The 27,902-nt window shown below is 40.8% G+C and overlaps 1 protein-coding gene across 2 annotated transcripts in view; it reads left to right on the top strand.

Annotated features, from left to right (window-relative positions):
* me1 (malic enzyme 1, NADP(+)-dependent, cytosolic) overlaps positions 1-27,902 on the top strand; it is an 87,064-nt gene that overhangs the window by 42,212 nt on the left and 16,950 nt on the right. For both annotated transcript variants that reach the window (XM_086037362.1, XM_086037363.1), the window contains exons 4-5: positions 18,617-18,692; positions 22,214-22,375. In XM_086037362.1, coding sequence (XP_085893488.1) covers positions 18,617-18,692; positions 22,214-22,375 — 238 coding nt within the window. The remainder of the gene's footprint in view (positions 1-18,616; positions 18,693-22,213; positions 22,376-27,902) is intronic.

Below are 27,902 nucleotides of genomic sequence, written 5' to 3'. Positions count from 1 at the left end.
TATACAGGGTGGCGGGGGGAGGGGGTCATCGTTCCTGGCACTTAACCAAGGATCTGTAATACCTTCCAACCTGTCCAGCTTGCGCATGTATCTCATTATGTCCTTTTCATCACAGTGAGATGTGAATTTACTTGAACGGAAGGTTGACTGATAAACACCAATTTTATCACTGCTTGCCATTGTAAAGCCTTCGCCTGACGCCGCTACTATCCTGCCAGTATAAATAAATACACGCGGGGATCGGTAATGTGATGTCTGGACCTATAGAAGTAAAAGCTGAGCGTTTCTGGCAATGCGTTTCCATATATAGTCAATGCAGTCCGCTCGAAGCAACTCCGATGTACTGTATGTTCACCCCTGTGAAGAAACGTGTTTCTATCAGTGACGGACTGAGAAGGTCCTTCGGTAGTAGGTACGTAACCTGGTTAGTGACAATTCTAGTGACGGACGAAAACCCACTTGCTTAGTCCCTTAGTTTTTTTAAGTTTCCCGTCATTTGTCAGGAAAATGGGCGTCCATCAGTGACAGAATGACGGACCTTCTGTCAGTACTGATGGAATGCCCACTTCTGTATTATGTATATGTTCACTCATATGTTGCCTCTGCATATGCAATATGGACATCTCTGCATTCACATTGTTTAATGTGTCCCATGAATGTAAACATGCAGCCTTAATGGATGTGTGTGTCTTGAACTACATGTAAATAACTAAAAACGTTATCGGAATTGGCCACTTCGGCCTGCGGGTGTCAATTCAGCCTTTGAGAGTTTCCTCTGCAGTGTTAAGTTAATCCAAATCAATCATATTTATCTTCTGCGTGAAAATGCCACATCAGTACACATGACCAAAACAACAGTCCCACCCTGTATCTTCTTGGACCACCATCACTACTCAGATTAGGTCTGTAATCACTGGAACACGGGTATAAAGGCTTTCTGTGTGGAAACTGCAGCCTTTTCTTGTCATGCTTGACTTTCCCAGTTAATCTGCTTCATGGAGCCTAAACACTCCAACATCAGCTCTGTACAGAAGGCCAAAGGTCAAGCGGTATTAAGTGTGAAAACACGGTTGATTCACTGATCTTTTGATGGGGCAGAGGGGGAAAGACACACATTCACATATCAGAAGATTAGCATACATGCTTGCTTTTATAGGTTTGTCGCTGAAGAAACAACGCAGTGTTTAGTGGTGCACATTTATCTTTCTTCGTCCCTTTTTTTTCTTACCAAAAAGGCATGTTGTGTATATAGGCCCACAGCTGACAATCTTCACGCGTGATTAATGATGTTTTTCTAGTCAGAAATGGCAGGTAATCCCGTGTCAGCATGTGTCTTGTGAAGTCATTCCATGGAATGCTCAATAAATTGATAAACCCCTCTAAAGTAAGTTCGGCTGTTCCAGGGGCTCCCTATGTTCATGACATGCGCCACTTCATCTTCTGGATGGAGATGGATGATCATAGGTACGTCATTGTTGGGACTCGGGTAGAGGCTAAAGCTGAGGAAGTAAATGTACATCCATTGTTTGGTAGGAGCTGGAAAGAAAGTCACCCTTCAGACATGGTCATTCAGTGTATATAGGGAGTGAACATAATTGTTGGTGATGGAAATATTTCCCCAGTTTATCCATCCAGCCTCTTCTCTTTATCCGGGGTTGGGTCGTAGGGTAGGCAGCTTAAGCAGACAAGCCCAGACTTCCCTCTCCCCAGCCACTTCATCCAGCTCTTCCGGGGGATCCCAATATGTTCCCAGGCCATTCGGGGGAAATAGTCTCTTCGGTGCGTCCTGGGTCGCCCCCGGGGCCTCCTCCCGGTGGGACGTGCCCGGAACATCTTAATAGTGAGGTATCCAGATAGCATCCTGATAAGATGCCCGAGTCATCTCATCTGACTCCTTTTAATGGAGCAGCAGCTCTACTCTGAGCCCCTTTCCGGGAGACCGAGCTTCTCACCCTTTCTGTAAGGGAGAGTCTGGACACCTCTACTTATTCCCCTCTGAATCTGAGATTCAACTTCCCGATGGACCCTCCTCTCAAGCACCCCTGAATAGACCTTATTAGGGATGCTGACGAGTGTGACCCCCCCCGTAGTTGGAACATACCCTCCTTGTCACAGAGGAGATTTTTAACTACCTCAGAGACCTTGTTCCCAGAGATCGAGAGCCCACCTTGGAATCCTCAGACTCTTCCTCATCATGAGAAGGCATAATGGTGGAATTGAAGTTTCCTCACTTTAGTAGAGACGTAATGGCACCTATTAAAGAAAATTATATTTTTGTTCTTAGATGCAGACAGGAAATAAAGTCATACAATACCTTTTGTCTTGAGTTGATTGTCTTGAGTTACAAAATAGCGAGAGTATGCACGCCTACTGTTTAATATATTGTGAGTTAAGAAAAGATGGGCGTGTCAGTAAATTTTTCCGGTTCGTTATTCGTCATTCGCCAGCGGCCGTCATCGTCAGCCCGTCATTATTTCAAGCTGAACCAAAACTGTCATGTCAGTCCGTAACTCATGCTAACTTGTGCTAGCATGTATACAGAGGATTGAGGAGCGAGGACCTCGGAAGCTGCGATTGGAGGAATGGGATGAGCCCATAGTCAATGCAGTCGAAGCAAGCCCGGTGTATATCTCACCCTCACGAACAAACGCAAGATAAGCAGCGTGTGTTAACGTCAGTCGTCACCAAAAGGTACTGAGAAGCTGCGTTGATACTGACCCGGTTTGTGATGATTCCAGTAACGGAAAAATACCCATTTCCGTCGGGGCATAATCTGTCAATTGCTTAAAGTTGCAGATCATTTGTCATTCCATCACTGACCTTCCGTCAGTACTGACGGACTGCCCAACTCTGGAGTTTAGTTCATACCAACTAACACACGGTTAGTCTTTTTTCCAACCGACTTAATGAAAGGCATATGTTGAAGTTGCCACCTCTGAAGTGGCACCTAAAGGCTGATGAAGCGTTCCACTCTTGCAGATTATGGGCTTTAGTGTTCACTCAGGCCCACACACAGTGCCACAGTACAGGTGTTAAGCCCAAGTAGGGTTGATTAATATCCAAGGAAAACAGAGATGAACCTTGTCTGTAAATGTTTTTCCCTTGCTGATATGTACTGTGAATGCTGCCTTTTAGTTTTCATGACTTACAATGTCAGTGACAATGGCTGCACAGAAAGACTTTTGGATTTGTCTCATTTAGGAGGGAATCCACTTTGTTCCATTTGGGCTTCAAAAGGCAAACATTCGCAGTATTGGTTTTGGATGTTACAGTAGTTTTCCTTCCATTCTCTTGCTTTTCCTCCGAGATGTTTGGCAACCATGAGACTTTGAAAAAAAATCATGCATTGCGATATGGAGGGTGAAAGTTGACTACTCATTTTTTTAAGTAACTAATTTTCTAAAGATCCTTTTTTTTTTCTTTTTTTTTACTATTTTGCTGTCAGAATACAAATAAAATAATACATGTCTTGCAAATTTGACATGCCACAGCAAAGCATCCTGCCAAATTTGAATTACTTAAAAAATTGGCAAGTGTATAAAATTCCCAATAAAGAAAAATCAAGCCTTTGTCTCCACATGGGACATGTCCAGTGAATGCACACAAACCACATCCTGCTCAACTGTAACGGTAATGGTAAATGGTCTTTCACTTGTAGAGCCCTTTTCCACCTATTGAGGCAGTCAAAGCACTTCATACTGAGTTCACATTCACCAACTGATGGCTCATTATCAGGGGCAACTGGGGATTCAGTATCTTGCTCAAGAACATTTCAACAGATCTGATTTTTTTGTCCATATGCGGGCTGTATCTGATTTTTTTAATGACAGTCTGAACGTCTTAATTCAGATTTTTTCAAATCCGACTTTTCGACTTTTCGGACGACAAATCGTTTTCATATGTGGTCCTATACGGATACGTATACGATTTTTTTGAAATCCGACCGCGGTCTGAACAGCCAGGTCGCATATATTCGACATTAACGTCATCCATCCGGAGCCCAAAATGCGCTGCGTGCCAATCTGCAAAGTTGTTTTGAGTAACAGTATTGACTTCATATTTTACTTGAATTTAATGCCAATTGAACCATGAAGCATAAAGTGGACATTTATGTGGCTCACACTACATGACTGTTATGAACACATACAGTACTCCCTGCTAGTCATACAGTATGCTTTGCTTTCATGATGTGCAATTTTACATTATCGAGTATTGGTACGGCCACGTAAAGGATAACGAGTCAGTCGATGCCCGCAAAGTATGCGCGAATGCTGAAATCCACATTCGGCAAATCAGTGAGCATTGACGGCAGAGGAGAGGAGGAAGTGATAATCATTCGCCGAATCAGCGGGCAGGAACCAGTCATGTGATTCTGTTCGCACTGCAGCCGAGCTATGTTTCAAATATGGAGTAGTGTCCAGCGGGGAATCATAGCAAGGAGCGAGTCTACGTCGTCCGTGCTCTTGTAGTTAGTTGGCAGTGGTGCATCAGTACTGCAGCTCAAAATATCAATATATGTCATATCATTATGGAATAATAGGAGACATTAAAATTACATAAATATTCCCAAAGATCAATGTAAGTCTAGACATAATTTTTAGTTCTTTATTGTGAAGTATTGCCATAGAATAGTGTTATGTTTTGCAGAAGCAATTTGAAATATAAACAAGAGCTAATGTTCACAAACGCTGTCCATCCATACTTTTTCTGTGAAGCAAGTACAGATTTAAAATATTTTTTGGAGAACATCGTCAAAATAACCTTATCGAGTTTTTTTTTTAAATATCGAGATTTCTTTTTTTTTTAGCCCATATTGCCCATCCCTACTTTGCATTTCAACCTATTACGGTACCCTGAATAACACAAAATACATAACACACAAATGTAAATAACGGCACAGAAATTTTCTGTAGTGGCGTTCATGGAAGATGCATTTTTAGGATATTGGCATAGGTAGCTAGGTAATTGCACACTATGGTGGTAGAAATGGGCTAAGTAATTACAACTAGGTAACTGCAACAGTTGTGCAGGATAGACACTGATGGCACGGCAAAGGCACTTAAGTACTTCTATTGTGGGGAGGGCAGACTCACGTCTAACTCCAAAATGTGTCGCTGTGCCCTAAAAAAAAAAAAAAAAAAAACTGAAATAGTGAAAAACACTTTAACATTATATTCACAATTCAACTGTACAAAGTTCTCAGCATTTGCACATGTATTCAGCGGTTATCATGTACAATGTATTTAGAAACAAATCTCTGAATTAAGTTTACAGGGTGCTTAAGAAATATGCAATGCAAAATACTCAAATTTCATGGATCCAAGCTAAATTATGTTTAATGTTCTGAAATCATTATGGCAAAAATGTTTTCCGAAGGTGGTGTGATAAGGTGTTGTTTTTTGAAACATCTGCTGTTCTTCCCACACAGCTCTCGCCTGCCAAATATGGTCTTCTGTTACTCAACAGTTTTATTTTCCAATGCTGCACTGGAAAATATGATTTACTGATCTTATTATGGAATTGATTTGATACTTTCAGCTTTTATTATTTCTGTAAAACAAGCCCAAAGGTGTTGTTGAAGCTACACATTTTGGCCATCTTAGGTCAGACAACTTGGAAAGGCTGCAAGTTCTGTAATGACCTGATTGTGCCCCCGCGCCCTCCTCCCCACAGTACATTTTAGCAAATTTCAATCTGTTGAGAGTCAGTGCATTGGTTTGAGTATTTCAAATACAAAAGCTGCCAAGACATGCTCCAATCAAACACTACATTCATATGACTCTTGATTTCACTACCTTAAGGATCAGTGGTCAACCTATAAAACTGAACCATAAAAATTGGAGTGTTACATGAAGTGTTGGGTGGAGCAGCACCAACTTTGTTCTTTGGATCACTGTTATTTTTTCCCCCTCAGTTACTGCTTCTGTAGCCTATATACATAAATGCAAAATAAAATTTGACTATATTACTGATATGTCTTTATATCAGCTGTCAAAGTTGAAATGAATGAATATTTTTGTTTGCCAAAGTAGATGAATTTGTGGAGTCTCAACAAAGTTGTTTCATCCTGCAGATAGGACCTGAACCAGCCTTTTTTTTTTGCACCTTTTTAAAACCACAAGCTTGTGTCATGTGCTGCTCTGTGCCGCACCTACAAGTGGAAAAATTCTCCCCATTTCCTCCATGTCTACTCCTCGGGAGCGCAGCCTTTAAAATTATATGTGATTTACTGTTTTGTTTAAACTATTTCAAACATCACCATGAAATGCCACTGGGTTAATGATACTTCTTTAAGTGTGTACTGCATTCTTTGTTCCATAGTGACTTCCTTTTTGCATGGTCTTTTCGGACACTGTTCATGCAATTGCTGGGCAGTGTCTCATGTCATCCATGATAGCCACATTATACAGTAATAGCTATATGAGGTCACCCTAAATTAAGCAAGAGCAGACAGAAATACTCAACATGGTCTAATTAACATATACACAGTACCTTAACACCTTGAGATAGAAGGTTGCAAAGTGTGATGTCAGCGAATCAACAAAAAATGAGAAACAGAGAAGGCAGAGAGACATACTTTATATGATTGGCTCGGACACAAGATGTGTGGGACAAGCTAATGAACTACGAACATAAAATGATGATGATAGTCATGCACCAATTCTGTTCTAGAACTGTTAACCCAGTTTGGTTTGGTTTGGCATGTATCCACTTTTATTTTGTGCAACATGATTGTTATTTCAGTACGAATTGTCCGTGTATTGATGTTATTAACTGTGACTGACTGGCGAAGAGTTCAGACCCCACCTGAAGCCAGCTGGAATGAAATCCAGCTCACCCGTGATAATAATGAGAACAAGCCGTATAGGAAATGAGTGGCCACGGTTATTAATGTATATTGTTGTTGTCTAGAATTAACAGTTGTGAATGTAGGTTTTTTGTGTGTGCATGTATCCACTATTTACATTGTCTTTGCATTTCTGTTAATGAACATAATGGATCAGTGGAAGGATTCACACTCATACCTTCCATATGATCTCACTGCACGATTGCTTTAAAGCAGGGGTGCTGAGTGTTTTACCCTACTATCATACTGACAAAAATAGTTCACTGACAATGTGAACTATTTTCCCTGGCAAGGATGGATTCCGGCTTCACCATTACATTCGTGACATTATTTGATTTCATTACCCAAAAATTAGGCATTTAAACAGCATTAGTTGCAAGCCTCCTCATAGTTTCAGGAGGTTGGGATCCGTTGGGCAGATTTAAAGTATGCTTTAAATCTTTGAAAGATTTCAAATCTCTTTAATGTATCCTTTCAATCTCCAACTGCTTTTTTGAGCCAGCCAGTCAGAAACACTATTTTTAACATCCATGTGCTTCTATTTTACAATGAGACTTTTAATTCCAAGAATAACTAAGATCAACATGGAACATGTATTACATAGAACTATGGATTAGTGATGTAAAATCAGTAATCCAAAAAGACTTGTTATCATTATATTGTTTTTATTTATGTTTTACAGTGTAAAACTGCACTGATTGCACTGATAGCAAATCCTTTCGGATCTACAGTATATTGAGTAGCTCTTTGGATAATGGATGGATGGACATTACAAGGAGAAGATATTTAATATTCAAACTTTTAAATTGATAAACTTTTTTTTTTTGTTCAAATATTGACTCCACAGTCATGTATTCCAGAGGCCTTTGGACTAAATTTGCAATTCATTGAATTCTGTTTTTATTTACGTTTTATACAATGTCCCAACCTCATTGGAATTGAGGTCTGAATGTCAATTGTATCTTAATAATAAAAACATCTTCTGCTCCCTGTTGATGATAATGCTTTTCAAAATGCCATCATGACCATAGAACATATGGCCATCACACCTAAAAACAATGATATACCCTGTCAAGCATTCCTCCATCTGTTTTAGTGCATCACAGTAGCTTGCTGGCTATGAACACATGAAATTCAAGTTTTCTGTAAAAATAATTATAGGTATCCATCTTGTGTCTGGTCCTTTTTTTTCATGCCCCCTTCCAGTAACCTCATTATTCCCATATTATGTGGTTCAGTTAAGCATGGCTGTGAACGCAATGCATCCTTTGCAATTGCAAACAGTGCCCATGTGATTTTAACAGTGGCCTTTTATTTAGCTATAAGTTTGAACCCTATTCAAAAAGTCATTGGCAGGGCAAAGACCCTTTTATTGGTTAAAAAACACAAATGAAAGAGAAACCTGGTTTCCTTGGGCTAAACCTCATCTAATAACCAGCTGGGTTCATCAGTGGCTGTGATTTCTTTAGCAGTGCCTTCCTGTACTGGAACGATCCATTTCCTGCTGTTTCTTGCCTGCTGAGTTATGTAAGGCTGGCTGAGAAGATAAACTGGAAATCCACACCCCTCGTCTGGACTGCTGAAGTTTTCTATTTCATGCGGCCATCCATGGTTGATGTCCATCTTTGAAATTCCAGAACCTCACACTTTGGTTCCTGTTTTCTTCATCTTCAGGATGCAGGGTGGCTTTTTTTTTTTTTTTTTTTTTTTTTTTTGCATGTTTGCCACAATGTTCTCGCAGATGTGATGAACACAGATAAAACGGAGTAAACGGTGTTCGTTATGGCCCAAAGCACCCTTGAGTTTGGAAGACTGGGCTGATTTCAGTGGGCTGCGGTGGAATTAGGTTGGGGCTTTTAACTTGTTGTCAATTGTGTAAAAAGAGGCTGATTCAGGCAGTGTGTTGTGTGCTGGGATGGAAAAACCTCAAACGTGTGGGCACACCAAGAAGGGTGGGAAGCAGAAGAGAAGAGTGTATTGTCTTTGGAGGGTCAAACACTGGGAGGAGGGTGTGAAAGGAAAGGAAAGAGAACTGTCCGGAAAGAAAATTCCTCACGGTCACATTACATGTCAAAGTGATGAAAGGACAGTGTTCAACAGAAGTTACTTGGTCAAGTTGCCTCTTCATTCTCAAATTCTGTAAAAAATGCTTTTGTGTGAAGAAATGATTGAGTGCGCGTTATCACAGATTTAGGAACCACATAATTGTGTTTGATCAGCTGATACCAGATTGTTTCCCGACTATTTAGTTTACTTATGTCGTCTTTGCCATATCTTCTTTTCCCTTCATGCTCTTGGGTTTCTTTTCTCTTGGCCAGGCTATTGTTACAATCATATTTACCATTGCAATGGGTCAGTGCATGTCATCTGGTCAGATATGTATGTCGGGTCACGTTGTGGTATTGATGTGTGCATAAATTGGCCCTGCCAGGAGGTTTTTCCCCCAACTGAGTTATGCTCTTCACTATTTGGGCATTTGCTTGGGTACTTAGTGGCACATTGCATCCTAGGTGTGCCAAAGTGTTTCTGCAATGATTCTCAGTCATTTATTCCAAAGGTCTTTAGACTTAAACGCCAAGAATGTTACTTTGTCTAGGCTCACATGCGGACTGCAGTACTTAGTCAGTCTGGTTTCCCTGATCCATTTCCAAGGGAAATGACGGGTAAGGGCAAAACGATTTCCTCTCGCATTACATGGAAACATTTCGTTTTACATAAAATTTTGTACTTTCTTCAGCATATCCTGCTTAGATGTTTTCCATGGAAACCCATTATAGTATTGAATACTACTTGTGAAAGGAAACAAGAGTTGAATTGAGTGGTATCATTGCTCAAGTACTATGCTGCTCGTTGTCTTTGCAGCCAAACCACATCCAATCTTTTGGGAAAAAAAACATTTTTTAATTGTGTGCTTCATCGGTTCTTGACTTCATTTTGTAATGGAATTCAGGCAGACATAATTTGAAAAGGTGGGCGTTGTACACTTTGATTTGCATCTTCATTATTTGTTCACTCGTCCACAGTCCAGAAGCATTGTTAACTTTTTTTTGCAACTTGTCCATTTCAACTGCATGGTCATGCAGAATGTCAGCTATTCAGGGGTCGCCACAGTGAGTCATCATCTTCCATCTCTCCCCATCCTCTGCAATGTATGCTTCAATTCCAGCTATCTGCAGGTATTCCCTCACCACATCCCAAAGCTCCCCTTTAGTCTTCCTCTTTCCCTTCTATCTGGTGTCTCCATTTCCAGAATTCCTTTACCACTATCAACGTGTCAATCTGTCCATCTGTACATGTCCAAAGCATCGCAATTGAGTTTGTATGACTGTGTTTACTATGCCACTTGATGTAAGCATGAGTTATGAAGAAGTTAAAACAGCTGGGCTGATGGCCTACGATGTGGTGCCTGAGCCATATCCATAAATGTTTCGTTGAAGAAATCTGATGAGACTCACAGTAAATCCTGTTTGATCACTGGTGTCAGTCTTACAATGCTATTTTTTTGGGACAAATTGCACAATTTTATAGTCATTAAAAAGCAGAGGTGGGCGTTCCGTCTGACCGATGGACCGGTCCGTCTATCTGTCAATGACGGACGCCCATTTTGTTGACATTAGACGATAGACGGGAAACTTAAATTTAAAAAAATGGACTAAGCATAGACGGAAGTGAATTTTTATCTGTCTGTGTAATCATAACTAACCTGGTCAAGTCCGAACGGACCTCACAGTCCATTATTGACGGATGCCCACTTTGCTGCAGACGGACTTTGGGCAGTATGCACCAAAGAGAGAATCAATTTTCATCACATCGGTTCAGATAATGGATAGATGGATGGATTTTTTATCTGTTGGACCTTTTCTTTTTCCGGATTGATGATAGATGGACTGGCAGACCTTTGATGTTTACTGACGAAAGCGCGGTTAAAATAACATGGCGGACTGACCGATACACAATTACTGTTTGGTCTGGCTTGAAAAACAGACAGATTGACGAATGACGGACCGGCAAACTTTAGTAAAATGCCCACCTCTGTTGAAAAGTATTAAAACTGTCTACCAAAAAGAATTGCAACCTATATTAAGGAGAAGAATATTTGTATAGTATTCAGCACAGCTGTATGGGGTGATGAATATACACTTTTATTCAAGGACACATTCAAATACCATCCTTCATATTGTGCAATGTTCAATCTATAAAAGCCAGATGAACAAAAAACTGTTGTGGGCTTCATTGTGGCCAACCTTTACATGGAGGACCTGGAAGGGGAGGACTCTGCACTCTTTTTAGGGAACAGCTCCAAGTCATTGTTACAGATTTGTAGGCGAGTTAAAATCAGAAGGCAAAAAGTGCAAGCCTTCAGTAAACGGGCCCTTGAATCTTGGAGTGTACATTTGACTCACAGCAACATGTGTTTCGCTGTTTCATAACTTGTGCAAAAAATTATCAGGTGAAGTCTGACTTCTGATCAGATTTGATGACTTTAGGGCAGGTATCTTCAATTGGCGGACTACGGACTAAGTCAGGACCAAGTCAAGGTCTCATGCAGACCCACGGTTAACCGCTGTTAAATAAAGAGTAGGGGAGACCGGTTATGGTAACATGGCGAGAATCGGAACGCCACCAATTCCACCAATCAGGAATAAGATAATAGTCAGATGATCGTTTCAGTGTTCACCCACTTCCTCCCTAATCACACTTGGCAATCATCAAGGCTGGAAACGGATACAAAGACAAAAAAATGATTTGGAGGTAAAGCAATTTTTGGGGGCCAAGACTATATTTTATTTAGTACTTATATTATTACAGATAAAAGAATGCACCTTATAATAGAATAAATAGTAGTTTCTCAGATAATATGTGATGCATGAACTTACAGCTTGCTCAACATTGGCTAACAGGTGTTGGGGGTGTGGCAACCCAAGTTTAAAAAGTGTTACAACCATGCCCTTACAAACACCTATGAGCACATTATTTTAATATTTTTACAAAATACCTAGGGAAAAGAAAGACTTAACGTAGTGTACCTGCAGATGTTAAAAAAGAAAAGGCATCTTATGAGGTCACAAAAAAGGACAAGTCAGTCAGATCAGTCGCAAAGACACATTGGCTCTGCCATGTAATGCTGAGCAGATGTTGTAAATCACTGCAGAAGCTTAGGTCTCATTTCTCAAAGACTGTGTATAGAACAATTTCGAAAATCGTTTGTACGTCTGAAATTTAGAGTGTAAGTCCCAAAAAATCTATATTCATCTAATATGCGGACCCCTGTCATAGGCACAACAGTAAGTAATGTGTGTTGATAAATACCACCTGTTCTATAACGCCATGCTCGCGCACATCTAGCCTCATTTGCATTGAGAAACGCCTCCTAATGACCATATATAGTGTTCGCAATCCCTTTTGAGAACTCCGAAATCATGGCAAAGTGAGTGAAGAGAATCTCCAACTGACATTGAGGCACATGTCTAAGAAGTGAAAACAAATGAATACTGTTTGGAACAAATGCAAATGTTACCAATAAAAGAAAGAAATTGGGTTTTACATTAACGGACTGTGTCATGGTGCTTTCATTAAAATGTGGGTGCAATCAATTTATGGCTCCGGTTTCTGTTCTGTTTGGAAAACCCTTGTCTCATTTCGGCATGTGGGTGATCTTTGTATAGCCGTAGTTGTTCTATGTAATTTCACTGTTCTACTACAAGGTTTTGTATGTACACGTGGTCAGAGCTGTTCGTAAATTTACACTTCCTCACGCACAAGTCCAAATTGATGAATCCCATACTTTGCGTGGGAATGTCAATGTTTACACGCACGCTTTACAGACACTTCAGTGCATACGCATTCTTGCTAAATGAGGCCTCAGGGGTCCCCAATGATCTTCCCAATGTACTTCAGCCATTGGATCGCAGTGTCTATGACCCATTTAAAAAAATCTGAAGAGGCAGTCAAAATATAATTATTAGTTACAGATTGTGGGACAAAATAAAATGTGGTTTCTTATTGCATTCCAACAATGTTATTTGTGGTCACTTGAATGTTAATCAACATTACCTGCGAAATGTGTTACTGGAAATGAAATGCTTTTTTCCCTGTGGCCACCCTTTTAACCTTCCAACTATAATATTAATTCCAGCATCCCAGCAGCTGGTCTGGCAGGCAAATCTCATGTGTTAATTTTGGAGTGGTACTCCAAACATGTTTTGAAAAGCCATGAAACTACACAAGGACAATCTTTTGTCATGCAAGCTTTAAAATGTGTTTCTCATTTATTTGTCAGGCAGTGTGTATCTTGGTAATATTAATATATATTTTTTTAATTCCGCACATTTTATACTGTGCAAGTGACCACAGTTTTAAGAACATTGTACAATGGTCATTTGTGTGCATTTGTCTTCATGTGCCCTGCCTCATTGCAGATCATGCATCGCAAGGAAGGATCACAGGCTCGCATGAATGTCAATGCATTTTATGTTAATATACAGTCGTGGCCGCCTCACAAATTTTGCCGGTTCGTCATTCATCAATTGCCAGCTGCCGGCCTGCCAGTCCTCCATCATCAGTCTGTCATTATTTCAGGCCGGCCCAGTCCATCAGTCGTCATTCCTTCACTCTGTCACCTTTATTTTAACTGGGCTACCGTCATCACCAAATTACAGTGGTGGTAAACTACGTATGCAGCCACAGCTGCCCACACTCTAAAAACAGTTGGGTTAAAAATAACACAATTTGGGGTCAAAAATGGACAGATGCACTAATTCGGTCAGTTAAAATTATTGCAAATTGGTCGTTTTATTAAGCAAAATAGGTCGTTTTATTCAGCAACGCTTGTGGTGCATAGACAAATACAGAATCATATACAATTTGATACACTGTGGTATTTGATGACCATACAGTTCCAGTTTTAAATTCTTATTCTGCACTATAAAAAGAACTCTCTGTAAAATGACTTCAAGTGTATCCAATTGTTTGGCTTGATGGTGGGGTTTTTTTATAATAAAGATACATTTCTAAGATGAAGAATCCTTAGCTATAGACTTCGCATTATATTGTATCTTTATTAATTTTCACTAATCAAACAAAATCAGCCATATGACCATCACAAATGTATCAAGAGTGTGAAGGCATCCCGTCTGCATGGCACTCTTCAGGTCATCCCCACAGAGTTTTAATTGGATTCAGAGCTGAGCTCTGGCAGAGCTTTATCCTTCTGGCCTCAGTGCTGTGAATGTGTTATTTGGATATATGCTTTGGGTCAATGTTGTGCTGAAAGGTGAAATTCCTCCTACTTTTGGAACAAATGCCTATGTTGAAGCCAATTTTTTTTGTGGACGTTGGATCTGTTCATAATTCCCTCCACCTTGACTAAAATAGCAGTCTGTTCCACCTGAAAAAAAGCAGTGTGCTATTGGATCCACTATGCCTTTCTATGTTGTCTTTGCAACCAACATATTGTGTGCTGTAGAAGCCTCATTAAATCATACCCCATCTTTCACATATGGAATTTGGCAGATTTTGAATTAGAAATTTGGTTTGCCACCCGACATTCTTGCCAATAGATATGAAGCTTATGAAGCGTGTTCACTCTGATTAAACCTTCTTCAGGGTTCAAAGTAGACCATCATTTCTGAAGTGTGTTCTTGACCTCTTACACTGTTGTCCCAGCCTAACTCTTCATTGTGTCAGCTCAACCTTATAGGAGGGTGTCCAGCACACTGAAGATTAAGGTAAAGCGTTGAGGCTGAAGAATGGTGACTGGTTGTGTTTAGTCTGGACACGGGTCAAAGACTGGAGGCCATCTTCATGATGGGGCTCAATGTTTTTGGGGTCACCGTGTGAACCAGCTTTTCCACAGTCGCTGCAGTGGGTTTTGCATTGGGCTGCAGTGCTGTTTCATATCATCAGGTTGTTTTCTTTTCCCTCTCTGCTCTCGCCACGCTCTTACAGGAAAACCAGACATGGCAGCTCATTGCTTTGTGGTCCTCCTTTCATCTAGAAAATGAGGCGACAGCTTTGCATCACTGCTATTTCACCAGCAGCAATCCGACACATACGTTTTGTCCATCAAACAATACTCTACTACTACACTAACTGTGTGCATGCATACACACGACTACAACGTATCCCCAAGTTCATATGTATTTTTTTTCCATGACTGTGGTAAATAAACTCGAAATCATGTCAGTCTCGGTTGTATACAATAATATATTTTATACAATTTTATATTTCTATACTATGAATACTATAAGAATAGCCATGGTATTCGAACTTCATTTCAGCTTCAGTGGTTGAATTTATTACTGAAAGCCATACTCAGAGGTAAGGAATGCCTTTTAAGTTTTACTATTAACACATTTGTAGTTAATTGTGGGCTATCATGACAAGATGTTACTTAAAACAGTTTTACAATGGCAAAGCTTGCACCCCTGAATACCCTTAATGTGAAATACAAACACACCAAAGCTCAAACAGCCTGCTGCAAAGTGACTTTGTTTGAAGTAAAGCAATTGCGTAATGTTTTGTTTTTTATATACTTTATATCTTCAAAGATAGTGTATGATTTTATACACTACTTAAAGCTTTTAAGTGATTTAATAGCAATAAACAGAAGTTGCCTTATACCCTTAACTCTTTCAAATCTTTCCAACTTGATGATCCCTTTATGAAGTGTAGACGAGCTAGAATGACTTCATTTCACAACAACGCACAGAGAAAATGTGTAATCTCATCCTCTTTCTCTCACACTCTTTATGGGTGTAGGACAAATGGTTTTCAAGTCGCACTAGTTCACTCGATTGTATCAGACTTTCTTTCCGCAAGAAAATATTGCCCAAAGGAGAATAGCACTATTTAACACGGTGATGATGGATTTAAAAGCCAGTGACTCCTGACGTCACGTATTCAACTTCACTTCTTTGCTGTTCTTATGTTTTAGAGTTATGTTCTGCGTGGGTTTTTAAGGCTATTAAAACAGCTCCCCCTCTGCTCTACTTTGTCAGGGTCAAATGTCATGAGTTCAACAGCACATCGAAGTGCATAGGGCCAGAAAATGAGAATTGGATGAGGGATACGTCACCTGAATTTTTTTTTGGGGGGGGGGGTTAACATTGTCTGACAGAGATTAGGGCATTCCTGTCTCTCTGCTTGTCTGCTTTGATCATCTCATACAGTTGTTTTGCAACTGTCATATTGTGGGACCAAACTTTCCATCTCATTGCTGCTTGTGCTCCTCAAAATCTTCACTATAGTCTGGCAGAGAATCTTGTCCTCCTGTTTGCAACAAACAGAAAACATTACATATCATCCTGAAATTGTGTGTATATTTTTGTTAAAATATATGTACAGAATATGATAACTGTGTCAAATGTAGTATACATAATTTGTCTTATTCTATGGTTGGCTTTGTCACTGTATTGTGTGTCTTTTGAACTGAAGTGAACCAAAACATTTCATAACGTTAATACGCAAGCAGGTAACTTTACAAGGTAACAAGACATTTGAAAAAATAACTAATTAACTTTGCATAGGGTTTGCAATGGTGAAACCATTCATTCAATTCAATTGTGTTTTTCAGTTCTCAGTCTGAAAGAATTTAATTTCATGATATTATGGAAATATGAAAATTATTATAAACTGGGATTGGCTGGTGACCAATCAATGATGTACCTCCTCACTCGCAAATGACCAAGTCTGATAAAGCGGTTTACAATCATTTTCAGTATCTTCGTATCTTTGTATTTGTATCATTTAAAGGTCAGGTTGCAAACATTTTTGAGAGTCTGTTAAAATTCATATTCTCATTGGTAATAGGTTTTATAATACATACAAGTCACTTCCTGCAAATTGTCAATCACAGATCGATTAGAAAATAGGTTTTACTTACTCATTCCGAGTGTTTCCGAACCTCAGGTTTCACTTACTTATTCCGAGTGTTTCCGAACCTCATGGAAACTCGAGGAATCGTTGCTCTAGCCACCGGAAGTGACGTAGATATAGCTAAACCGCTCGCTACACCATAGACTGTACAATTTCTATGCGCTACACCATAGACTGTACAATTTCTATGCGCTACAAACACAGCACATTCAATGTCCAGCGAGGTTTTGGAATGAGAGGATTTTGACACACGAGCCGACAGAAGGTGGCGTTATTAGACCGTTCATGATTAGTAGTCACTGAATCCACTGGCTACTGTGACGTCACATCTCCGGAAAAAGCCGAAGATGAGGGGGGCGCGAGATTCAAACGGCAGACGACAAATTCTGAATTATATTATTTAGTGATTAAACTGCTGTCTACCAATGACCTAATCACATTTTAATGACAGTTATGCATTGTAAAGGGGGTTTTAGAGGGCTGCAGAAAAGTTTTCAATGTTTGCACCCTGACCTTTAGGTCACAAAAAGACAAGTTTCGAGGATGATGATTCCAAGATTCATTGGATATAAATTGTGGAAGAATTATTTTAGCAGCAGGAAATGCCCAATTATATTGGGTTGTGAGTAAAGAGTGAAGACTGTATCCAGGTTTTCAGATACACCATCACTAATGAAACACAGTGGTTGTGACAAATTAATACAACACCAGGTGCAAAGGAATGTTGTGACATTGTGAACTGATGCCATACCGAATGTGCTATAATCAAGGTAGGGCCTACCAATTTATAATACATATATGCATGGGCATTTTAGTAAAATACATTTCCCGGTCCATTTATAGCCTTCCGCCTACAGCCAGGGTACCCTTCCGCCATCCGTCCATCCATCATTTGGTCCGGCTGGAACAAATAGTAATGGCCTATAGGCCGGTCCGCCTACCATTTTAAACGGGCTTCCGTTAGTGTTTCCGTCTACCAACTTCGGTCCATCGTCCACTTGCAAACTAAAAGAAACTAGAGTAGTTTGCTGTGATTTGCTTCGTAGTTTAAAACAATATACTGACAGTGTATCTTTCCTCACCCCTTAGCTGCGAAGTCATTTTTATGGGACACACAAATTCACATCATTTTCCTCTTAAAGTCCTATAACAATTTTTTTTCACTTCTTATTAAGACATTCAGACTACTTTGACATTTCCTACTGTGTACTTTGTCTGTCAATGACCTTAAAAGAATATTACAAATAGTGACATTTTTACTATTGCTGCCACATGGATGAGATGTCCCATACTATTAACAGATGGGCTTCCTGGGAAGAAAACACACTATAGCTGGACCCCACACACAGACATGATCTCTTTATCCTGGGATTGTCTCGCAGCAGAAGGCATCTGGTAGGAAATGCCATCTGCCAGCTGGTAGGAAATGGAATAGGTTGGGGTGTATGGAAAGAGGGGGTGATATGAATGAACGAATGTTTTGGCAGCCTGAGGGGTCCGAAGTAAACTCCTTGACATGGCCCAGGGCTCTAGGCTCTACAAAGTCCGTCACACTAAAATGCCTTCAGTATTTCATATAGTCCTGCTTAGGAGAAATAAAGGCTCAAAGGCAATGATATCTTAGCCTTTAAACTAGGTGTAACCATTGTTTTTCTTTCAAATAATATATAAGCACTTTCTCAAATAATATATAAGCACCTTCAAAGTACCACTGATTTATTTTATTGTTGATCCCAAAATCATTTTGATGCCAAAATCATTTTGATGCCAATTTGATTGTTGGAACGGTTGCAACTAAAGGGGATGTCAGAATTTTTTTTTTTTATGCTAGTGAAAATATCAAATCAAAAATATCAACAAGTGTTTTTATACATTTTTCATTCTGCGTTCTAGGGGTCTATTCATCACTGTCCATGACCGTGGCCACATTGCATCACTACTACAGAACTGGCCAGAGAAAGACATCAGGGTAATGTATCATTAAAACTGTACCAATTACTGTGAGGTGATTTGATCTTTGATTTCCATTGTTCTGCATACAAAACGAGCGCCAAGAAATGGGGAGCAGCAGAAGGGCACACGGAAGCACTAGGGGTGGCGAAAACTGTAGACTGGTCTCGCAAGCCCGAACTAAATTTTTCCAGCACCCCCACCGCAGCTGAACCGAAAATCACCCAGGAACCACAGGGACACTACAGAGAGCCCTCCTCGAGGGCTCCGACAATGGTGACTGCGCCAACCAAACATGGCGGCACGCCTGAACTAGGAAGGATAACCCACGGCTGTGCTCCCTAGACAAGAGGGCAAAGGCTTGCAGAGCTTCAACACAAAGGGGGGAACCCTCCAGTGTTGACAACAGCCCACAGGGCAAGCACACACCAGGCAGGGGATGCGGATGTGCCCACTAGCGGGACACAGCCAACAAGTGCCGAAATAGACAGTGATAAGCTGAAGGGGGCGTGGACGCCACCTGCTGTAATGCTGTAGGCAGTCGTCACTAGCCGACACACATAGCAAACAAGGCAAGTCTGCTGGCGAAAGGCAGCAGCAGAAATGCCAAGAAAAAGAGAGAGTGAGACTGTGCAACGCCTTTAGCTAGTAGAGGGGCGAGAAACAGACATCATTAGCAGCGGTCCATCAAGGCAAACCTCCGGCGAAACACAGCAGCGGCAGCCATTACAGCACGTCAAGGCAAACCGCCAGTGAAACGTTGCAGCGAGTAGCCTTTAAGACGCAACGCCACACTCAGAGCTGTGAGAAGACATCACAAGTAAATCCACACAGTCAACCGCAGAGAAACTGCGCCGGTGAAAAAACAACAGCGGCAGAGCCCAATAGCGGCTAAGACGGACGCTAACTTGGATAGGCGCTAACCAAGCACACAAAGATACACCGCGGCAAAAGCATTAAACAGCAAAATCGAGATGAGCCAGCAAAAGAACCAGATACCTCACCTCATGAAGCATGACCACACGTAACCGCAGACACGCAACGTCACCGTGGCGAATACAAACAAAGTCGTCTCAGCCACAGGAGGTCAGAAACCAAATCCGCGGCGCCGACCTATGCGGTCACAGGCTTCCAGCAATGAAAAAGAGAATGAACAAGTTTGATCCACAGGGAAAAGCCGAACCCAGTGGCAAGCAAGCCAACGAGCGAGAAGGTTCTGAGAGATGTCTTGCGTGTGTAACGGGCTTTAATACATGCCCCGGGTCACCCAGGGATATTCGCAGCGCTGTATATAAAAAGTCTGTCCAACTTAGATCCCTCCATTTCTCACCGCTCCATACGCTGCTTGGCTGTATGCGGCCACGTAATTTTTCAACTGCCATCTTGCAGCTCATCACTCACTGGCACGGAAATCAATTTATTCCTGTGAATCTTGCATCATTTGTTGAAAAACTACTGGGAAAAATGGGAACATGCGTGGCAGTTGAGTGTCACACAGAAAGTGGCAAAGGCGTAAAGCTCCACATATTTCCCTGTGACGCCAAGAAACGTAAAGTATAGGCAGAGAAAGTGCATTGTTAGGATGTGTGAAAACCAAATGACAACTTCTAATCCTCCCTTAGTCTCTCTGACCTAAGTAAGAAACAATGAATAAAAATCAAAAGACAAGGCATAGGAGTTAGTCTAGCTACGACATATTTTGTTTGCTTGTCCCTCGGGCACCACATAACCGCCTCATGTGATGCTTTTCCGCAGTGTTTTTTATGTTTGTCGATTTATCAACGTCAGGTCAGTCTGGCAAAACAAAAGAAAGTGAGTGGCTAGTGCCTCGATGTTGCTTGCTGAATGAAGGCCAGACATCAGACAGTACACTATTGACCAGTGTGTCAAGACATCAGAATTTACATCATTGATCGGTGTGTCAGGCATGAGCATTACAGCATTTACGTGTATTGGATGAGGCTTTTACAGCCTCCATTTTTTATATATGCCGCTGGTCCAGCCCAGCCCAGATCATCCACTCCAAGTTATACCGATTTTCACCCTACGATTTGCCTGTTTAGTGCTTCAAGAGATTTGTTTGGAAAAATAAGTAAACCTGCCGCAAGATTGTCTTCCAGTCCATACCTACAGCAATGTTCACGATGGAATTCTGATTATTTAGCGCGTAGTAACGTTTTGCCCACTGGTATGCAGCATGGGTGTACTGTCGCATAGTATTTATTGTACTGTAGAACCATAAAGAAAAAGTTAATTGGAAGATTAATTAATTTGAAAATTAAAATGCTACGCAGTTCTTGACTAGTGCATTGTTAAAAGCAACATGATGTATTCCAACATCAGCATAATCCATAGGTTTATGGCTTATACACTGGAGTCAACCGACTTTTACCTGTGTGCAGCAATCGGTTTTTATCAGTCAGAATCTTGTTAAAGCAGAATGATGAATTCAGCTATTCCTGGCATGTAAAATATACTAATAACCTTAGCCACCTGTTCACAGCTGTCAACAAAAGGCTATTTGCTTCAGCACTGACATTCCACCACTCATACGTAACCCACCTGTAACATTTCAGTTGAGGGGGACAAGAATGAGCCACGTTACACCATCAAATGGAGTTCTTTTTTTTTTCCAGAGCAATGATTCAATTGAAGCGCAGAGGGCCAGTAAATGAGTGTGGTCATACTTTTTGTACATGTCTGACTTCGTCTTCCTGCCAGCTCTCTAAGTACAACTGCATAGTGCCATCATCCTCTAGTTGGCTATTCAAATAGCATGACTGTCGGATGCCTTTTTTTCTCACTGGGCAATTATTATTGGTCTGTATGTGGCCAGGGTAAGGGATGTATAAATGGCCACTCAACCAATGGTTCTTCTTTGCAGCTCAAGCAAGAATCTTCTATTTTAAGTATTCACAATTAGTACAAAAGATAAAACAATCATAAAATAATTATTCCTTATGTCTTTCAGATAACTTGTTAGATATTTCTAAAATCATAAACAAAGCGTAAATGTAGAACAGAAAGGGGAAGTCAACCCAAACATATTTTTTCAAGAATATGTTCTATGAAAACAAGGCATTCTGATAAATAATTGCATACATGTGGAATAAGAGTTAATCCACCCATTTTTAGTCTTCTCAGGGGCGGCCATTTTGTCACTTCTGTTGACTAAAAATGACATTACAACTGCTCAGGGCTCAGGTAACGACCAGTCACGGCTGACCTGTTTTCTGAAGCTGAGCTCTGATTGGTCGTTACCTGAGCCCTGAGCAGTTATGATGTCATTTTCAGTCGACAGACAAAATGGCCGCCCCCTGAGATGGCTAAAAAAGGGGTTGATTTTGCTGCTTAACTCATATTCCATAAAACACGCTGGCACGAACGATAAGGGTGCTGTGCAAGTGCCCACTTGATAGCAGTGTTCTGTGATCACCCTGGCCAACTTTACATCAACCACAAGTAGTGGAGGCATTGTTGCAGTTCATATAATATAACATATAATATCAATGCAAGTAACATTGTGCTGATTGTTGACAGGCTGTGTGTGTGACTGACGGTGAGAGAATCTTGGGCCTGGGAGACCTTGGATGCAATGGCATGGGAATTCCAGTGGGCAAGCTGGCCCTCTACACAGCCTGTGGAGGCGTTCCCCCACAGCAGTGCCTGCCTGTCCTGCTTGATGTGGGTACAGACAATGAGGTAAGAGCAGAAGACGGAATATACCTAGGCAAATATGCCCTACAGAACAGTGAAACACTTGTTACATTATGGCATCATTATACAAACCCCAATTCCAACAAAATTTGGATGTTGTGTAAAACGTTAATTAAAAACACAATTCAATGATTTACAAGTTATTGTGCGAGTGGAATGGAAGTTGGTCGAAGTTTGTAGACATAAACGCAAACAGAAGCTAGTTTAAAATGATAGGCGGACCGACCTATAGGCAATTACTATTTGTTCCCGCCGGACAAAAAGGTGGATAGACGGATGCCACGGTTGTAGGCGGAAAGTGATAAAGGGACCGGGAAATTTTTGTAAAATGCCCAGCTCTGTTAAAAAACTGCATCATTGTGTCAAGTAGGAGTGCCCAACCAGTCAATCAGTCTCACCTCCATATTTTTTTTTAGTAGGTCACCTTTGTACATACTGTAAAACCTCACTTTGTATTCCTTTCAAATACGGTGTTGCGCTGAGCCAGTGGCCCAGAATTTTAGCTCACTTGTCAACGCTCTGCGCTCCCAAACCTAAGACATGTTGGCGACGCGGGTTTGATCCCCAAGTTGGGTGCGGGCCGCCAATAATGAATGAATGAGCATACTCCGCCCACCCACATAGACCAGAAGATGGTGGATAATGGAAGGTTGGCTGCTTGAAAAGTAGAACAGTTACCATTGTTCGTCGCTGGATGGAGCGGAATGGCTCAACGGTAGAGTGGTTGTCTCCCAACCCGGAGATCATGTCGTAGTGTCCTTGAGCAAGATACTGAACCCCCAGTTGCTCCTGATGCTGTGTCATCAGTAGGTAAATGAGGTATAGTGGGAAGCGCTTTGAATACTGATGGTAGAAAGGTGCAAGTGACAGCCCATTTGCCCATCTACAGATGCAAGTTAAAATTCTACCATGCAAAAGGAAAACCATATATCTCAACATCACACAGAAATGCCTCTGGCTTCTCTAGGCCCGAGCTTATCTGAGAGGGACTGATGCAAAGTGGAAAAGTGTGCTATGATCTGACAAGTCCACATTTCAAACAATTTTTGGAAAACATGGACGTCGTGTCCTCCGGGCCAAAGAGGAAAAGGATCATCCGGATTGTTATAAGCGCAAATTTCAAAAGCCAGCATCTGCGATGGTATGGGGGTGTATTAGTGCCCATGGCATGAGTAACTTGCACATCTGTGAAAGCACCATTAATTCTGAAAGGTACATACTGGTTTTGGAAGAACAAAGGCTGCCATCCAAGCAACGACTTTTTCAGAGATGTCCCTGCTTATTTCAGCTCGACAATGCCAAGCCACATTCTACATATATTGCAATACCGCGGGTTCGTACAAAGTAGTAAAAGAGTGTGAGTACTAGACTGGATTGCCAGCAGTCCAGACCTATCTGCCATTGAGAATATCTGACACATTATGAAGCCTAAAATATGACACCGGTGAACCCGGACTGTTTAGCACATAAGTGGTACGTACATTAAGTACGACTGGGAAAGAATTCCACCTACAGAGCTTCAACAATTGCTGTCCTCAATTTCCAAACATTTAATTTGTTTTGTTAAAAGGAAAAGTGATGCAACATAGTGGTAAACATGCCCTCAACCCAGCTCTTTTGGAACGTGTTGCCGACATCAAATTCAGAGTGAGTGAATATTTGAAGGCGGCACGGTGGTCGACTTTACTGGCTCCAAATGGCTTAAGGACTTTACTGCAGGCTCTTTCAGTTCCAGTTTGATTATGGGGGTTTCTCCCTTTGGTCTCCTCTTGAGGAGGTGAAATGCAGGCTCTATTGGTGTAAGGTCAGTTGATAAGAACTTAGTTTTTTCCCCTGATGAAGTCCTTTGTTGTGGTGTTTTGGGTCATTGTCTTGTTGCATGATGAAGCTTCTCCCGATTAGTTTGGATGCATTTTTCTGTAAAATGTTTTTTTAGACTTCAGAATTCATTCTGCTGCTACCACCACAAGTTACATCATCACTAAGATTAGTCATCATCAATAAGACAAAGCTTGTATCCTATACATCCATTGGAAGGAGAGAGGAATATTTACACATAAAGTCAAAGGAAAGGTGGTAAATCTCTGGGGAAAAAATATAACGTCACTCAGACACAGCATTCATTCATACAGTATACCTCAATTAGAATGCTTCACCATTTTTACTGCAACCGCAAAAGATACATAGTCATTTGTGGCAGAGTTCACTATTCATTTAGTATATTCAAAGTGCTTACATAAGGGATTCATGCTTCAAATCACCTTGACAGCAGATGTTAAGCAAAAACAATTAGTAAACAAAAGTATGCAATAAAGATATACACATTTTATTATTTATTATTTTATTTATTTGATCAAGTACTAATAGTCAGTAGCAAACAGCTTTAGTCAGATTTACAATTTCTTTACCTAATAATATCAAGGTAAGTGTACAAGCATGAGAAGGACTCTGATTGTATGTTGTTCAAAATTGAAACTAAAACTAAAAATAAAAGATATCATAGGTCAGTCAGTTCAGTAGATCCACTGAGAGAAGTCACTTAATCCAATTTACCCAGGCACGCCTTGCTTCACAAAAAAAAAAAAAAAAACATCAACCACCTTTACAAAGGAGGCAAGCTTCTTTAAAGACTTTGCATTACCACTGATGGTTGCCAGCTGAGAAAGCAGGTCTCTCTTGTGCCGGTATATGCAAGTACCAGCCAGCCAGCCAGCCAGCCAGCCAACAGAGCACCCACCAGCAGTCCCTTAGCCAAACTGTGGGCAGTCTAGCACGTGTGTCTGTAGCTTTGAACAGACTAAGAATAGTCAGTGTGCATGTCTATATTTACACATCTCTCTTGTGTGTTGTATCCATGTCGTGTCGGCCAAAGGCGTGGCCACCTTAGAAAGGGTTCTGTGCCTGCTGCCAAATGAACAGGGCCTGTCAGAATTTGCCATGTATTATGCCAAAAGACAGACTTTCAGATGACTCCGCTGCTGCAGGTCAGCTCCTACCCCCCCCCCCCCAAATTTCTAATGTGATTCAGGAAATAACATTTCCAATATATAAAATAATGAAAATGCAAATAATTTTTACGATAGAAATGTTTGGTGCAAAAACTGTACAAGTGGAAACTATGCCATTTCCAGGCTTCAACTGCATTGTCTTTCAGTTGCCATTTAGTTTCCACTCCACTCTTTTGCCAATAATATGTACTGTATGCTAGGTTGCGTTTAAGTCTGGAGATTGTCTTGGCAAGTCCAAAATGCTTCACTTTATCCCTCCACTTTACTTTTTATGCGTTAGTTACATTTTCCTTTAACTGCACTGCAAGCCCAAGTACCATTACAACACTCACAAAAAAAACCCTCTGTGTTCCATTACTTTTGGTTGGAATTGTATGTGTTCCGTACGGTTTCATTTTTTGATAACTTGTTATGTATTTGTAAAACAGCATGAGAAAGGAAAGCTAGTGGGTTTTCCTCAACTGACAGTTTACTGTCTTTTTTTTCTTTGTCAACACACAAATCATACTCATGGTGATCCATCTGTCCAATCCCAGAAGATTTTGGCAGGGTAGACTCTGGACTGGTTGCCTGTCAAGCGCAGATCAAATATAGACAGACCATTTTTACTCACATTATATACTAATCAAATAACTAACACACATTGAAATGTGAGAGGAGAAAAACCCACACAAGCAAGGGGAGCAGATTCAAACACACGAAGGCCTGAGTTGAGATCCAAACCTAGACCTAAACTCTCGACTGTGACGCTAACTACTATTCCAACATCCTGGCCTCAAAGTGATTTTTTTCTTCTTTTTTTTTTTACAAAACGTTAAGATCCATGCAAATAAGCAATTTTAAAATTACATAGCTGTTCATTTTGTTCTGAAATACGCATTCTAGGATTACATCAGACCAGAATGGGTTGGAAATATGTCTGGATGAGGCTAAAATGTCAAGTGTACTCATTAATTTGCTACTCTTGCAACTTTTACAGAGCTTCTTAAAGAGATTAGAATAAAGTCTGCCTGGCTGTGGTTGAATTTTCCATTTTGATGTTATTCTTAAGAGATGACAGCCCGAATGGGATGTAATTGGCTAAATGGACCAACTATATGTGTCTTGCGAGGGGCAGAGCTCCTGAGGAGGCTGGTTTCATTTGGGCACTGACAGTTTTTAGGCTGCGGGCTAGTAGTAGCTCAAGACGATGATTAAAATGACTGCTATTATGGGATTATATCTGTCCTTGAGTGAGTATTGAGAAGGGGGAGAGGTTGATCTCTCTCTCCCCCTCTCCCTCCATCTAGAGAGAGATAGAGGTCGAGAGAGAAACAAAGGTAGGCTCTATCACAGCTAGGACTACCAAAAGCACTTTTATGGATTTTTCTTCGCGGGTACAATAGCGGCCCCTGGTAGCCCATAAACCAGTCCTGCACCCCTGCGGGAATTTTACCAGTTGTCCAGATTGGCCACTCCGGGTTTTAATCTATCACTTTGAAATTAAGTGGTGCAAAAATAAACAACTTCGTTAATCTTGTGTCAGATTAGGAATTTAAATTTTAATACCTGGAAAATATCTTTTTAAATAGTGTTCCATGTGCTGAGATGAAAATAGAATGAATGTCAAAAGTTCAAGAAGTCAAACAAATGATGAGTTAGAGTCATTAGAGGCATGAGATACTGAGGTTTCAGTGTTCCTTCCATACTTTTGTTGTCATTAAGTGACACAGCAACAATGCATGTGCTATTCCCAAAATCATGTACTCTGGGGTTAATACAGTTGCGCAGGGATTGGCAGTTTGCACTGTTGTATGTGAATGCATTTGTTGCAAACTCCGCAAGCTTTGCTCATGACCTTTCTCATTGCATGCGATTGCATCACTTTTGAAATGACCACCAAAGTTGCGCTGGTATTAGTTCACTCGGAGACATCAAATGATCACGTTTTGCCTGTTTAGGTTACAATTTACCTTGGCCGACTCCTGCCTATTACTGTCCAATAAATGCCTGCCAGGAAATGACTTGTCAGCTTCATATAAATAATGCTCTGGGATGGTTCTTGACCTCGCAATGGAAAGGTGGCTTCTTCTCACTCCATGCTTTGCTTATTTTAGAGCCACTGTGTAATTATACATTCAAAATGCATGGGAAGTAAAGGATGCCTTCTCAAATGAGGCATGAAAGCAGCTGCCAAGATTTGGGGATTTTAACTTCAAAGCTCCTAAGACATGTGCAGTCAGTCTAAGATGAAATACAGTACATTGCTTTGAGGGACGTTAGGCTCACTGCCTGGTGAAATTTGTATGAACATAAAACATGTATAGAAAGCATTAATTGCGAAAGAAAATTTTGAGGGTGAGGCTTTTGCTCCTTCACATCATAGTTAGCAGCAGCACCAGCCGTCACCACAAACAAGCTCAAAGAGAAAAATGTGCATGTTGAGTGTGTGATGGCTGGCCCTTCTAAATATATGTTTTAGTATTTAGTAATCCTTCAAATGATAAACGTATCATTAAAAATAC

The sequence above is a fragment of the Filicampus tigris genome, chromosome 8 (genome assembly GCF_054856515.1).
Source record: "Filicampus tigris isolate MCC_2025a chromosome 8, RoL_Ftig_1.0, whole genome shotgun sequence".
NCBI classification, from domain to species: Eukaryota; Metazoa; Chordata; class Actinopteri; order Syngnathiformes; family Syngnathidae; genus Filicampus; species Filicampus tigris.
This window is presented reverse-complemented; position numbering and strand designations above follow the sequence as displayed.